At 41.3% G+C, this 15,323-nt stretch overlaps 1 protein-coding gene and 1 long non-coding RNA gene across 2 annotated transcripts; one reads left to right on the top strand and one right to left on the bottom strand.

Moving 5' to 3' along the window:
• Positions 1-758: 758 nt before the first annotated feature.
• LOC122771879 lies at positions 759-10,503 on the bottom strand. Its single transcript, XR_006360711.1, has 2 exons — positions 10,130-10,503; positions 759-1,773 (listed from the first exon to the last, which is right to left on the bottom strand). It is a non-coding gene; the product is annotated as an uncharacterized LOC122771879 (long non-coding RNA).
• A 512-nt stretch (positions 10,504-11,015) lies between these two features.
• Positions 11,016-13,996, top strand: foxf1 (forkhead box F1). Its single transcript, XM_044029445.1, has 2 exons — positions 11,016-12,338; positions 13,285-13,996. The coding sequence occupies exons 1-2, from the start codon at positions 11,360-11,362 to the stop codon at positions 13,446-13,448; spliced, it is 1,143 nt and encodes a 380-aa protein (XP_043885380.1). The 5' UTR covers positions 11,016-11,359; the 3' UTR covers positions 13,449-13,996.
• The last annotated feature ends 1,327 nt before the right edge of the window (positions 13,997-15,323 follow it).

Here is a 15,323-nt window from a genome sequence, read left to right as displayed (position 1 = left end):
GGTGGAGTTACTTGCACCGACGTAGTGATGGAAAGAAAGAAAGAAATTGTCACTTTAATTTACAGAGGGCAACTGCAGTGACAGCAGTCTGGAAAACAACAGTCGAGGACGCGGCTCTGAACCACAGTAAACAGCTGTGATGCTGCCCTCACATTTACAACAGAGACATTCTATCACACAATGAGTACATTGTCACGGTGATGTTTTATTTCACGTGAGTCGCTGAAATTGAGATGTAAAGACTTAAGCAGCATCTACACATTTCAATGTCATCTCAGTCAAACTCACTGCCTTTAAATCTTTATTACACTTTATTACTCAAACTAAATGAATCTAGAATATTAGGATCACTATGTAGACTTTGAGTTCAGTTGGGAGATATTATTAAACTTTTTATATTTTGCTTTCATAGCACATCAAAGCCAGGAATATGAGATGTAGATTGAATTATAATGGTCATGTATTTGATGGCATTTTAGAACCTTTTTAAGAGAAAAAGAGTTACACGCAGTATTGTTGCTGTTCAATGAAAACATAATGAATGCCTATCTAGTTTTAATTTTAAATATAAAATTTTTTTCAAATTTGCCAAACCTTTTAAATAATATTTAAAAGGTTTAGCAAATGTTCTAAAATTCCCTTTGGGGATAATATTCTTGGTGAATAGGTGGGACAGAATTCTCAGCCAAGAAATCTGACATTACCACACTCACAAAGCACAAAGGTGCAGTCATTGAATTAAACATTTCAGATTCATGAACAGTGCTCACTTTTATTAAACATTTTTGGCAACACAGTTAACCAACACATTCAGTTCACTTCAGTTCACTTGAGTCGAGTTCAGTTGAAGGCCTCTTCCCGTCCTGATTGTCATCAGTAAATAAAGTTTCCTGTGGCTCTCACAATACTGTAATAAACAACCGGTCACTTCACTCAGACCTCATGAAACGATTGGCTGGTGAAGCTGTCGGTTACTCAGCGACCTGTCACTCTGTGCTCAGCCTGTCTCACAGCATGTGACCTCCAGCCAGAGAGAAGTGGTTAATCTCAGGTTAGAGAGCAAAGTTTTCACAGAGGAAATTCAGCATAAGTGTAGTCTGTCAAAAAAAAACAATATTATGATTAATAATTATAATACTCTTTAAATAATTATGTGTGTATTGGGGGTGCTCTGTACCATTTTATTCCCACTCACTGTGCAGCATGGGTAGGAGTTATTTGAATTGTAAAAATTATATACAACATATTTTATGACCATAGTAGTTGATTATTTGTTTCAGAGTTGCCCGTTACGACCTGAGTTCATTTATGTTATGATTTTTGTTAAAAAATAGAAATCTCTTTCAAGAATCCACCTGTATCTGTCTGTGTTTCCCTCTCACTCACTGATCGGGATCAGTACATGCACATTTATCCAAACGTCTTCGCGGCAGAGACGTGACGTGAAATACGTTCAGGTTCTTCAAGGTAAATCAGTGCAGTGCTCAGGGACTGCAGCTACTCTCTGTCACCTCGCCACTTTTAGCAGACCGTGGCTGATTTCCTTCCTTGCGTGACTCCAGAGTATAAACATACATCCAGAGTGACTCATCACTATTTCTCACTTCCACGGTCTGATATAAACACAAGAGGGGGGTCAGGGGTCATGCTGAGGTGGTGAGTGGGTGGGTTGGTGGGTGGGGGCCCACTACGTCTCTCTCCATAAGACATCTTCCATTCTCCAAAGAATTCACGGTTTCCTGTGGCCAAAGCCGCACGCCTGCCCACTCCGGCCTAGAGGAAGGAGAAAGAGAAACACAGTTAGAAATAGAGAGAGAGAAGCACAGACTGGCTGGATGATAGATTACCTTCTATGCCACGCTGCTCTTCACCAAAATGGAAAGAATGCAGTCGTGATGAGCCTGTTATCGCTTTTCCCCCAGACAGGACAAGAATAAGAGGAAGGAGGTGAAGTGGGATTAAAGAGAATGGCATAAATTACCATCACACTGTGCGTCCTCTCCTGGTAGATTGAATTATCAGTTATGAAACTTAATGTAAATATGCCTGCCGACTCTGGCTCCGAGGTCAATTGGCATTTTATGAAAACGCGATGTCTCGGTCCTGATCGGCACTTTGGCCTCCTGAGACCTGAGCTAGTACAGGGTAGTCGGTGGAAGGGAGGGATCGCCACTTCCTTTCAGGCCCCAATCTGAAGAAGGGCCAAATACAGTCCGACATCAATCACTTTGCTCTCCACGGCTTTTCCCAGTGCCATTGTTATAGAGCAGAGCAGCGGAAAGAGGCCGGTAGCAGGTGGAAATAAAAAGCCCTTTTACAACTGTGGGGTAAGATTCCTCCCAGAATCATCACAACATTTACACAAGGGAAAAGAGAGCAAACGTGTGGCTGCCAGCACGCACACACACACATGTATATACACACACACACACACACACACACACAGACATACAGTATATATACAGTATAAGCACACACACTCACATCTTTAGTCAGCAGCCGTCTCGTATGCACTGACACATTCAGCAGAAGCCGCAGTCAGCGACAATACAGACACACACGCACACACACACAAACACAGACACGGACGCACATAAACACAAGAGCACAGAAATAAAGACACAAAAAACACAGAGATGCAGACGAGACAAATTACACTATATGTCATCTCAGTTCAAATAATGTATGTGCAACCACCCCATTAAAATGACATGTGGTGGATGATTGACAGCTGATTTCTGTCTCAGATGCTCAAAACAGACATGGAGTCATGCTTTTTGATTTTTTGTGTGTCCCAGTTTGCCACAAACTCACAGAGTCATGAGTGAAAAACACAGACACGGAGACAAACACACAGGTTCATGCAGCTTTTCTTTTTAGAATATTTAACTGACTCATATGGACAGCCTATAAAAGTGTTATAACTTTAAGGTAAAGGTCCATCCTTTACCTTAACCTAATAATAACCACAATGCAAATCTTAGCCTTAAACTTAACCAGTTGCTTATGAATTAGGTTCTGCCTCATTTGGACCAGGTTTTGGTCTCCATGAGGAGTACTGGTCTTGACAAGGTCAGTGTTTATGCCAAACATGGTTGTACAGAATTAACAAATACAAGTATGTGCACACACACACACACAAAATGAAGAGAATGCAGGATAACCACACTGCTGTGTTTGTTTTGTGCCATTTTAAGTTTGACACTCAATGAGATTCATCTTCAATAATAATAAATCATCTCTCAATAAATGGAACCTTGGTGACTTGACCATAAAAGGCAAACTGATGAGAAGAAGTCCCAGCGTGTCTCACGAGCGTTGTGCATTTTATTGCTGTAGCTCTGTGACTTTTGAGTCATGAACACGTTCTTTTTTCACATGCAATACACTCTCTGATCATTTAGCCAATTATTTGTTTTACTTTAAAGAGAACATTATGTAGTTTGACCCATGTGCATCTTTATTCTCTCTATAGCTCCTGCTCTCTGTCCATCACTCATTGTCACTGGACCATTAATATTCTCACTTTTACTTGAAAGCACATTGTCCTTTTTTTATTTGGGTTTTGAAACAAGTCAAGTTAGTTAATTATAGTGCACGGTTAAAACATTTCACGTTTTGTATATTTCTTTTGAGCGGCTAAACTTAAGCATGTGTGTGCGTGAACAGCAAAAAAGGAGGACATTTAACACAGAAAATGAAGCTGTGTTGAAAGCTTCTTGCAACTTTCAGTGCATGCCCACTTAATGCGGGAATAAATTCAGATTTGGTGAAATAAACAGACGTGGACACAGACGACAACTGCTGCACCACTAATGTGAACTTCCTGCTCTTCTTCAGAACGACTAACAGACTGCTCCCTCAGTATTTGTGAGTCTCGTCTTTATTCCAGCGTCTCTCTTTCCTCTTGTTTCTTTTCCGTGGCACTGCCCACGTCACCCACCGCACCTCTCCCACATCTGTACTCTCCTCCACTTCGCTCTTCACTTCGGATCATGGTCTAAAATCTGGCAGGATCGCTGTCACACGATGCCCATGCATGTGATGCTTCGCTGGGACCCCCCCTTCACTCAGGAAATGCTCTCGGCCTTTTTCCCACCCTAGTGTTCCGCTGTGGAGAGCTGGGCATTACAACTGAATCCAGTTACCATCCCAAAAGCATTCCTGACTGATTCCAACCACTGGCCTGGCTTTGAGTTCCCACAGACAATGAGGATATGCCCTCATTTTAAACCGACTGGAGCGCTGGGTATCAAGTTGTGAACTACCAAGCTCTTTATGGCAGAACAGAGAACTTTCAGCTCCACAATAGACAATTACAAAGCCTGCTCGTCCCCTTCATTCAATTTGTGGTTTAGGTGGGTTCAGTTGTGCCCGGATTAAAAATAGCCAGGCAATTCCAGACAAAAACTGCATGGGACACGAAACACACATTGCACAAATGATATCTCCCATTGTGGTGTACTGTTTGGGAATTCTTAATTGCTTTTTCCGAAGCAGCTTGCCACAGGAAAATCCCCCTTCAGAGTGAAGAAGAAGAAAAAAAGAGTCGGTGAGCTGTGCGTAAACACCACAGATATTTTGTAAACAAGCATGTAAACCCATGTCGACTGATATGCACCCATCAAACTGCCATCAGGGCCGTATCAAAGGAGCTTAACCTGCAGTGGGGCCGGCTGTGGCCTGCATCTGCGCTCCCCTCTCTCTTTTGTGTCCTCTGCTGTGGTTTCTGCTTCAGCTCTTATTATTGATGTCTCTCCCTGCATCAGACCGACCATGATGGACCGACCCTGCATGGGAGGTGAGCAGGGCTGCAGGGTGGGGCACCAAACAGGCTCCCACTCACTGTGTGGGACTGATTCTTCTCAGCAAGGCCACAGAGGAGCAGCGAGGCGCAGTGACATGACGCAGAGCGCCAAGGAAGTGTCTGAAGGAAAATCTCTTTGTGCTTTTTTGGCCTTATAAGGGAGTGGACAGCAATGCACATTTAAAAAAAAAAATCTATACACATCTGGTGTCTAAAGGATTCATTTGCTGTCATATCTGTAAAGATGGTCACAAAAAAACATGGATGCATTCACATGAGGGGGAAAATGGAACTCTCGTTCTACAGTTTGATGGCATAACAATGATAAATGATTTTGAGAAATAAATGCCCTCTATGTCCTGCTTTGAATTAACATGTACCTTGAATGAAGAACATATAGAAGCCTCCAAATGTATTGTATAACTCAATATTTAGTCAAAATGATTTGGTTGCTTCTTATGTCAAAGCCAAATATTGAACGCATATTTTGAATGAATATTGTTTTCTTTCATTCAGCAATATTATTAGCCCATATTAGATCATATTTCATACAAAGACGACCTACACTGAACCCACACAAGCACCTTTCTCTTCACGAACTGACCTTGAAGTCCAAGCTTGGCGTCACCTTAAACCTGCTCACATTTTTTGTTGCTTTATTATTATTTCTCTCTCTGTCTCTTGTCCTGCTGTTCACAAAAAAGAAAATCAACTTGCCAACTTGCTGAAATACCAATTTGCTGTGAACAGGTATTTAAAATAGTGGAACAATTTCCCCTGCATGTGCGAACCACATTTGGACAGTTGGGTATTTGTGAAACCTCCGGACCTGCCAAATCCTCACCGCTGCTGTCCTTCACGTCAAATTATGTGGTGCTGCGTGTGATCACAAAATAAACCAGGGAATTTTACATGGACTGTGCCTTTATTCTAATTTTTTTTTTTTATCATATAAAGAGTTTTCTTCTAAACACCAGGCTGTCAAGAGGAGAGAATTGTGAAAACAGAACCAAATCTGCTTTATTGTGTTATAAATAAATAAGCACAGATATGATGAGACAGTGGCAGTGGACTATCTTTAATCTGAAAACACCACAGCTCTTACATTAATGTTTATATCTATGACTCATGTGTTTTGGTATGATGAACTCGTGTTTTTTTAGACAAAAATAGATGATGATTATTATGCTCAGTGCTTCATGATTCAAGAAACTAAATGTTTAACACATTTTACAGATCATTTTTATTTTCTCTAAGATTCAGGTCAAAAATGTGTTTAAACTCAATGTTCTGTTAAAGCCTGTTTTATCAAACTGTTTTTGTTTTACATCATAGTGACTAATCAATTCATTTAATGCAGATCTTACTTCAGTTTTATTAAAGGTTTTATATCATAAGATGGTGACTGCAATTTGCAATTATTGTCCATTTTTATTTTGTAAACGACCATAATAGGTTTCCATGGGCACAACGCAGAACAATTGGATTTATGTGTAAAAAATAAATAAATGTACCACAGATTTACTGTTTGTTTGTTTTAAACATTAAAAGAATAGCAAGTTAAAAGAAAACTGTGGATTGAAATTTCTTCAGTTATTTTATGACAATTATTTAGTGTGTATTTGAATGTGTATTTATATATTGGAATAACCAATGGAATAAAACGAAAATTAACATCTCATATTAAAGTAGAATAGAATACAAATGATTTGTCCAGAAAAAAAAGGTTTTCCTTGATATTTATAAATAAATACATACATATATACACATATATACATATATACACACACACACATACATATATATATATATATATACATATACACACATACTGTATAAATAATTAGGAAATATAAATGCCAAACAAAACTTAAAGATATAATGACGCCATCACTGCATTCAAATGCAGTTTCAAAAATTTATGAAAAACTTCCAGGCTCTCTCACCTGTGTCGTAAACCAGTCTGTACACACACGAATATAATCTTTATAAAGTCACGTGATCTGAATGCCAGGCCCACGTTTAGGCCTATAATATAATAAGTGTAGCTGGTCTGAGGCCACGCAGTGCCTGGCTCAAGGACACTTCAGCAGTGCGGATGTTTGCAGATCAGTCCTCTCACTCTCAAACATGGACATTGAACTCATCAACACCTGAGAGGAACTACTTCTCTGAGCGCCTGGACACGCAACAAGGCGCGGGGCAGATATCTCACCAGGCAAATTAAAAAGCCATACAGCGCGCACTCGCGCTGCGGCTGATTACTGGAGAGGGTGGTGCCCATCAAACACACTTCAGACCCATGGAGCGGCGCAGTGCGCGCAATCAGCGGTCTGCTAGCAATCCCGTCCTTACTCGTTCACATAAACACCACTTCAACGAAAATATACACGGCCACCTACAGCGCAGGGAAAGTGATGAGGGGGCACCGTGCACCTCTGCATTACACTGGTTTCAATTAGAGCGACAACGCAGGCTGCACTGCGCAGGCGACACTGCAGAGACAAAGGAGCGAGAAAACCAATTAGGACGCGGCCCAAAATAATTAAGTCAGAGACAGTGAAAAAGTTGTATTTTCACTTACAATTCTTTACACACACAGACACTCACACATATACATGCATACATGTATATGTAGAGACAGATGTCGTGATGGCATTTCATACAAATAATAGGAATCGAATTCAGAGTTGAATTGCATGTTTGTTTCATTTATTGCACAACAACACACTCTTTTTAGCCTCTATATGTAACACTGGCGGTTTGAGCGATACAGTTGTTCACATTGTTTCCCCTTAATACAGTCAGCGCCATATGAACTCTGACACATTTGTGTTTTGAAAAGGAAAAATGTCACAAAAATAACAAAATCCTTATAATTGCATAAACTGATAAAAATGCGAATTTGAATTCTCACATTTTATACCTATTGGTGTGTTTTTATAATGAAATCAAACAAGATAATTCGGTTTAAAAATAATAATAATAGAAAAAATATCAACGTTATTTAAACGTGATTGTTGTAAATAAGGTCAAATGCATACGTTATGTGTTTGTTCTTGATTCACATGTTGCTACATTGTTCAAAGAATCTGCTTCACAACTTGATTCAAGTTCATGTCGGATGAACCTACGTCCTCGTGTTGATCGATCACTCTGTCCCACTCCAAACAAAGTCCACGCGGCCTCTCGGTGACCCCCCGCGGCCCTCCCTCACGCCACTGTCCAGGTTCATTTCTCAAAGATTATTGTCAGTAAAGAAAATCCTGATTTTTAATTTAATCTCGGGGACTCTTTGGGACTCGGGACTCGTGTCTCAAACAGTTTTGTGACCAAATCAAATTACACCGCTGAGCTGCAGCTGTTAGAGCTGTAATCCACCCGCTCTATTGTCTAATTGGTGTGACTAAGCAGTCATTTTGTTACTGTAGAGTTAACCATGTTGTGACTTTCTCTGATAAGAGTACACAGCCTCTGATATCAACACGATTTAAAAAAAAATACAACTGTTTAAATGAACCCTCACGTAATATATTTCATATTGAAAAAGAGGCTTCACAGTGATGTCCAGATTGTGGGCCTCACTGATGTGTCTCGTGCACTGAACGTAACCAGTGAGAAACACTTGTGTCTGTAGTCATGCGGATTATTGCGACAGCGAGATTGTGCGCGGGTTCAGACCTGGTTTCAGGGCACTAAATAACGGCGGGGACTGTCCGGAAAGCCTGTCAGGACTGTGCGCTCTGCGGTGTACCTCCACCTAAGTGGCGGAGCATTCCTGAGGATGCAGCGCTGTCAAACATTTCATGATGGGACGTCATGGAAAAGTGCATGACTGCCGTCTGCGTCGCAGTTACAGGGGAAGCTCTGACCTCGGGAGTCGAGCCTCAGTAATGACAAACGAGATCTGCCACCGATTCTATAATGACACAAATAAGGCCGGTTACATGAGGAGAGTATAAAAATATGGAAACATTCCTTGGAAAACAAGGGTTTTGGGGGGTTGTTTTAAAGGCTACGAGCAAACTTCGATTTTGAAACAGCGACGCTGGCTTTATTTATTGTTTCATACACCAGAATACTTCAATAGCATGCGAAGTAGTAAAAAGTTTCAAGATTGTTGCTGCTTTATTTTGGGAAAGAATGCTACAGCAGGGGGACGCGCATCACTTCCACCGTGCGTAAACATTGCAAACACTGGCGTTGGATGGACAAGCGAGTGAAAAATATAAAAAGGTCCATATATAACGAAGAAAGAATAACATGACATGGGGGGCGAACGAGCGTGTGAGAAAAAAGAGGGGTCTTAATGGAATGAAGTCATCAGCGGTAATTAAAGGCAGTGGGCAGAGGGAGGACGGGAGCGCGCCTGCCTCTGGTGCGCGCTGGGTGGTCCTATACGCTGATAAATGTGTGGCCCTGCACTGCAGGCGAGTGGCCGAGCAGTCACCGGTTAAAACAATACTCACATTCATTTATCCAAGGCTTTAACTCTCCCTGCAACAGCAAAAACTAACAGCGGCACGCCTGTCACCTTTGGGTCGACAAAGACAATCCAGCAATTAATTGTTTTCTCGCTTCCCCTGCGGCAGAAACGGCAGGTTCCGGCTGCGTTTAAAGACTGACACTCCATACAAACCCATGTCATATTTTTACAGTATGACTTGTTATTATGCTTTCTTAAAATTGAATACATAATTATTGTTTTACGTATGAGCATTTTACGCACAGGCACTGGCATTTCTAAACACCCTGTCTTTTTACGCACAAGACCAAAAGTGCAAGGCTGTCCATCTATTTCCTAGCTCCGGTATTATAAAACACAGCGTGAACCAACAGCCGTCAAAGGAAAAACAAGAAACATAACGCCGACAGAGATCAAAAAGCACAGCAGAGCTCGTCTAAGTGAAACCACGAAGAGGCAAAAGGTTTGCAGGCTGCAGCTATCGAGCTCTCCAGGGAACAATAAGCAACCTACTGTCAACAGTTCTAGGTTATGGACTGATCGACTTTCAGTAGCTCCTGGGCACAGCTGCAGAAAAGCCAGCAATCGAACTAAATGTAAGCTTTTCTACCTTGGAAACAAACACACAAACAAACCGGTGCGCATGATATTCCGCGTAAATTATAACTTAGTAACGGCAAAAAAAAAAAAAAACATTTTGCAAAGCTTGGGACATAATGTGGGCTTCGTTTTTCTTATTATCCCATAAGGTATTATGTCACATTTACTGTCTCACATTTTCCACTGTGGCACACGTGCTGAAGCGGCCACGACTCTCCATGGAGGAATCGTGACAGTAAAGCAGTCTATTCACTTACTTTATTTCCCGGATCTTTCGACGGTGAAGTGCCCGCAGGAGTTGATCTCAAGTCCCAGTCCGAGTTTCTGTGCTCACAGCTCGGCAGTTCGGTGCGCACCCCTCCTGCGTGCCTGCGTAAATATTATGACTGCATTACACAAACAATATTCGTGCGTAAAAATGTCCTGCATCTGCACCAGGCGCTACGGACACGCGGACATATCGCATCAGATTGCGTATTAACTGATCTAACGGGGCTTTTGCTTGATTTTTTATTTAAAGAAGGCCAGGGAAAATGTTTACATTTTGCTGTATAAACATCCTGCCCATGTTCCTGTCTATCTTTTACAGAAATCTGGAGGGTGGTTTTCAATAAGAGGGGCATGTTCTCTGCTAAATGTTTTTTTTTTTTTTTTACATATAAAAATGCTTTATGAAATATTTCAGTCGTTTAATAAGCGACTGGAGACTTGACCTATTTGCTGTATCCACGGCAGCCATGTGGCCTGAACTGGAAAGGGAATCTGAAAACTTAATAGTCGTTTATATCACAATATTCAATGTCAAAAATAATGAATAATAATTTAAGAAAAATAATAAAACCCTATTAGAAAACGGGGGAAAACAAACTGTGCTTCTAAAAAAGTCCTGTCCATGTAGTTAATAGTCCAATCATTAATATATATATACATATTTAGAATTTGTTAATACTCCAGATCAAATAAGGCTGTATAAGCTCTTAGGATCTATGGGATATATACATTCCCCCCATTTAAATGCAAGGAAGGGGGAACATTTCCCTGAAAAATGAACGCACACAGATGTGCATGCTCACAGCCCACCACTGGAGTAGGAGGGAACTGGGCGGGTCCCAACATTAGGATGGCCAAGACATCCAGCTTCCAATGCGCTGATGGCAACAGATAAGTAAAAAGTGAGCTCCTCGGACGCACGACAACACACCAACTGAAGTGGAAAGCGGCTCCTGTTCTGCTCCTTGTCCCATTTCGGACACTGCGTACAAGGCGGTGCGGCTCCACACTGCAGCAGGACTGAACCACAGAGAAGAAGACGGTGAAGACAGTCTCGGCTTTGGCTTGTGCGTTAAGTTTGACTCGACGGCGGTTATTTTTTTTTTTATTTATTTTTTTTTTTTACTCTTTATGTCATCAAATAAGTATCTTACTTTCTAGTGTTTATAGGTTAGTCTATTATTTTTGTTTACCACACCAAAGGCGACATTTACCTAATGACGGCAGAGATCCAGCAGCCACCCGCTCACACTCCTGCTCAGAGCAGCCCCATGTCTGCTCCGGAGAAGCCGCACGGACAGACGGCGGTCATGGAAACCGCCTCCTCCACCACGAAAACCAAAAAAACAAACGCAGGGATCCGTCGGCCAGAGAAGCCCCCATATTCATACATCGCTTTAATAGTCATGGCGATCCAAAGCTCTCCAACCAAGCGCCTGACGCTCAGTGAAATCTACCAGTTCCTGCAGAGCCGCTTCCCGTTTTTCAGAGGCTCGTACCAGGGATGGAAGAACTCCGTGCGTCACAACTTGTCTCTGAACGAGTGCTTCATAAAGCTGCCAAAGGGCCTCGGGCGGCCCGGGAAGGGCCACTACTGGACTATCGACCCGGCAAGTGAGTTTATGTTCGAGGAAGGCTCCTTCAGAAGGAGACCGAGGGGTTTTAGGCGCAAGTGCCAGGCGCTGAAACCCATGTACAGCATGATGAACGGCCTGGGATTCAACCACATCCCAGAGTCCTACAACTTCCAGGGGAGCGGCGGGGGCCTGTCCTGTGCGCCCAACAGCTTGTCTCTGGACAGTGGGATTGGGATGATGAATGGACACTTGGCAGGTAACATGGAGGGGATGGGTCTGTCTGGTCACTCCATGTCACACTTGTCGGCCAACAGTGGACATTCCTACATGGGAAGTTGTACAGGATCCACTGGGAATGACTATCCCCACCACGACAATTCTGCCTCCCCTCTGCTCACCAGCGGGGGAGTCATGGAGCCTCACCCCGTCTACTCGAGCTCAGCCTCGGCGTGGGCTCCTGCTCCCACGGCCTCGTTGAATAACGGGGCTTCTTACATTAAGCAGCAGCCTCTGTCTCCTTGTAACCCGGGGGCGAACTCGCTGCAGCCGAGTTTGCCCACACATTCCCTGGAGCAGCCGTACCTGCACCAGAACGGACACAGCACCACAGATTTACAAGGTACGTTCAGTTTGCTGTCCATTTCAAAAGTGATGAGTGAAAAGTGCTGATGTTATTAAGTAAACGGGGGACTATTCATTACACGAGCCCACATAAACAACTCCAATACACATTTTATATTGTCAGGTCTCGTGGTTTACAGAGTTGTTTGGTTTGGTGCCACATTGTGCGTAATGGAAACACAGAGCGTTGAATTGCGCTGTAATTATATTTCGAATAATCAACATCGCATCTAGAAGCTGAGGGTGAATTCAAACCACTGAAATACGTGCGATTAAAACAAACAACGTAGAATATTTACTGCATTAAAATGACGCTTCGTTATCCTGCTCCCAAATACAAAGAGATAGATATAAATAAAAGTCACATATGAGGGAGTTTTAAACTTAAACTTAAAAACATGTTGTTATCAGGGAAATAGAATGGGGTACTAAAGGGCAGCGAGTCTTCCGAGATAATTTAGAGTCGTGCCAATCTCCGGGCAAGAAAAAACAAGCGCGGTTTGGTCCAACATGTCTTGCCCCGAGGCCACAAGTCCTCCGGGACTGGCGTGCAAGAGGGCCACTGTCAATTAACCCAGCAAGCCCGCCTCCTCTTTTGCCTGCTAAAGAGATATACATTTGAGTTAGTGGTAAAACTGTACAAAAGTACACAATGAAATTATGCCAGACAAGTTTGGTTATGCACACAATTTAGAATATAATTATAATCTACTCCTATTGTGTTTTACGGCCTGTATCATTGGCCATTATTTTCCTATAATGAAAAAAATACAAATAGTTCTGTTTTAGATTTTTTTGGACGCTTTAAGATCAACTTTTAGCTATTTTTAAATAGAATAATACGTTATATTTTCAGTCATGGAAGGAAAATAATAAACAAATTGTGAGTTGATTTTTTTGTGCTGTTTTTAATCGGTGTTTTTTGGGATTTTTTTAATGCGCAGGTATTCCGCGGTACCATTCCCAGTCTCCAAGCATGTGCGACCGAAAGGAGTTCGTGTTCTCGTTCAACGCCATGACGTCCTCGGCGATGCACTCACCGAGCAGCAGCTCCTATTACCACCACCAGCAGGTCTCCTACCAGGACATCAAGCCGTGCGTCATGTGATGCCTCCGCGGACAGCGTGTGTGTGTCGCGCAAAGCAGCGGCTCGGTGACGCCACCAGACCCGAGTGAATTGAACTGAAGTGAACTGAAATGAAGATGAGAAGCAAATAAATAAAAATTTAAAAAAAAACAAAAACAAAAAAAACAACCACTGAGAGACACAGCTGAGGCGTGACGCGTCCCGGGGCCTGGACAGGAAAACCGGACTAAACGTCTTTGTGCCGTTTTTTTACGCAGCGTCAAAGACTCGGACAACAGGCCAATCACATCGCAACCACGTAATAACAATAATAATAATAATATATAATAATGCAAAACTCGTTTGTTTTCCATGCAGTCAACATCGACCAGCGGGGTAAAGACTGGGCTGCTGTTTGGTACTTAGTCCTGCAGAGCGGATGACTACAGCCTACCACTCCACACACACACTTTTTTTCTACATGTTTATTCTTCTTCAAATAGGCCAATGTAAAAAAGAAAAAAGAAAAAAATGCACACTTACTTTCTCTATGTCGAGTTTTTAACTTTCCTCTTTTTATTTCTGACAAATTAGGTTCTTTTTGGACGTATACATATTCTACATTACCAGTGAAGTTAAAATGGACACACACTTACACACACACTTACACACACACACACGTAGGTCCATATCTGTGTAAAAATTGATGAAGGCACTTTTTGAATAGCCTATAAGCGCAACTTTTATTTATTCTGTAGGCCTGCATATTTTTAATTTCAAGCGAATTGGCCAAGGATGTTTATGCTTTATTGGCAATATTTGTCAGGACGCTTATTATTTGTTTTAAAATGAAAAAAAATGGAGGATATATTGTAAGCACTGTTCTGTTTGTTTGTGTTAGATATACTGTATGTAGACCATTACTTTCGGCACTGTGTATATTATTGTCATATGTTGTTGTTGTTGTTAGGACAATTAGCGAGAGTCCATCAGTGTGGGCTTATGTGTAGGTTATATTACAACAAAACCATTTGTAAGAAATAAAAATATATCTGTCGGGCTGTTTAAGCCCGAATCCACAATGACGAGGCATATTTCGATTTTTATCTCGTGACTATACAGATTCTCGGGTGAGGTATATACAGTGCGACACTAAAAATAATAATAATAATAACAATAATAATAATAAAGGGCAGCATGATTAGAAAACGAACCTAAATCATTACTAATTAAAATAGTGCGATAATTAGTTTCATAAAATACACAATGTTTATAATAACTGAGGATAATCATTTCACAAATTAAAATATAATTAATCAAATGTAATCATTCAAGTACAACAGGGAGACGTGATGTCGTCTTTGGCCATGAATTTAGCGACATGAGGTCCACACTCGTGTCCACACTGTTATTTCACTGGCGATTTAAAGGGGATTTTCACAGTAATCTCATGAGATCAAACCAAAAGTCTGACAGTTTAAACCACGTCAACCGACGCACTTGGAAACTGGCATTAATCTGGTTTTCATCAAAACGACCATTAATGATGATAAATGGTTGATAAATGGAAAAGTTAATTGTAACTTTTAAATGTGAGACCCTGTAAAGGCCTAACAAATCAGAGGCAGGGAAATAATAACTTAATAATATATTCTTCTGGTTCTTGTGACCATTTTTCCAGAGAGAGAACCATTTCTGTACCCTTGTACAAATCTGATTTTATAATAATAATATTTTAGAGGTGTCCATGACAAAATAACGTTACCAAAAACCTACACAAATAATGGACTTTAAGGGAAAAACAAAAAGGGAGAGAAAAAAACTTTCATAAAATATGAAGAAATGTTGCTTAAATATTACAGAAATCAGAATTTCAACATTTACCTTTACAAAAATTAATCACATATAAATAAGGTC

The sequence above is a fragment of the Solea senegalensis genome, linkage group LG7, assembly GCF_019176455.1.
Source record: "Solea senegalensis isolate Sse05_10M linkage group LG7, IFAPA_SoseM_1, whole genome shotgun sequence".
Lineage (NCBI taxonomy): Eukaryota > Metazoa > Chordata > Actinopteri > Pleuronectiformes > Soleidae > Solea > Solea senegalensis.
The sequence above is the reverse complement of the archived record's forward strand: the minus strand, read 5'-3'. Positions and strand labels throughout refer to the sequence as shown.

Excerpts from the sequence above, each read along its gene's own strand:
- foxf1 (XM_044029445.1), top strand. The coding sequence starts at position 11,360 with ATGACGGCAGAGATCCAGCAGCCACCCGCTCACACTCCTGCTCAGAGC. Across the intron at positions 12,339-13,284 it reads CAGCACCACAGATTTACAAG|GTATTCCGCGGTACCATTCC; the intron begins GTACGTTCAGTT and ends TTTAATGCGCAG.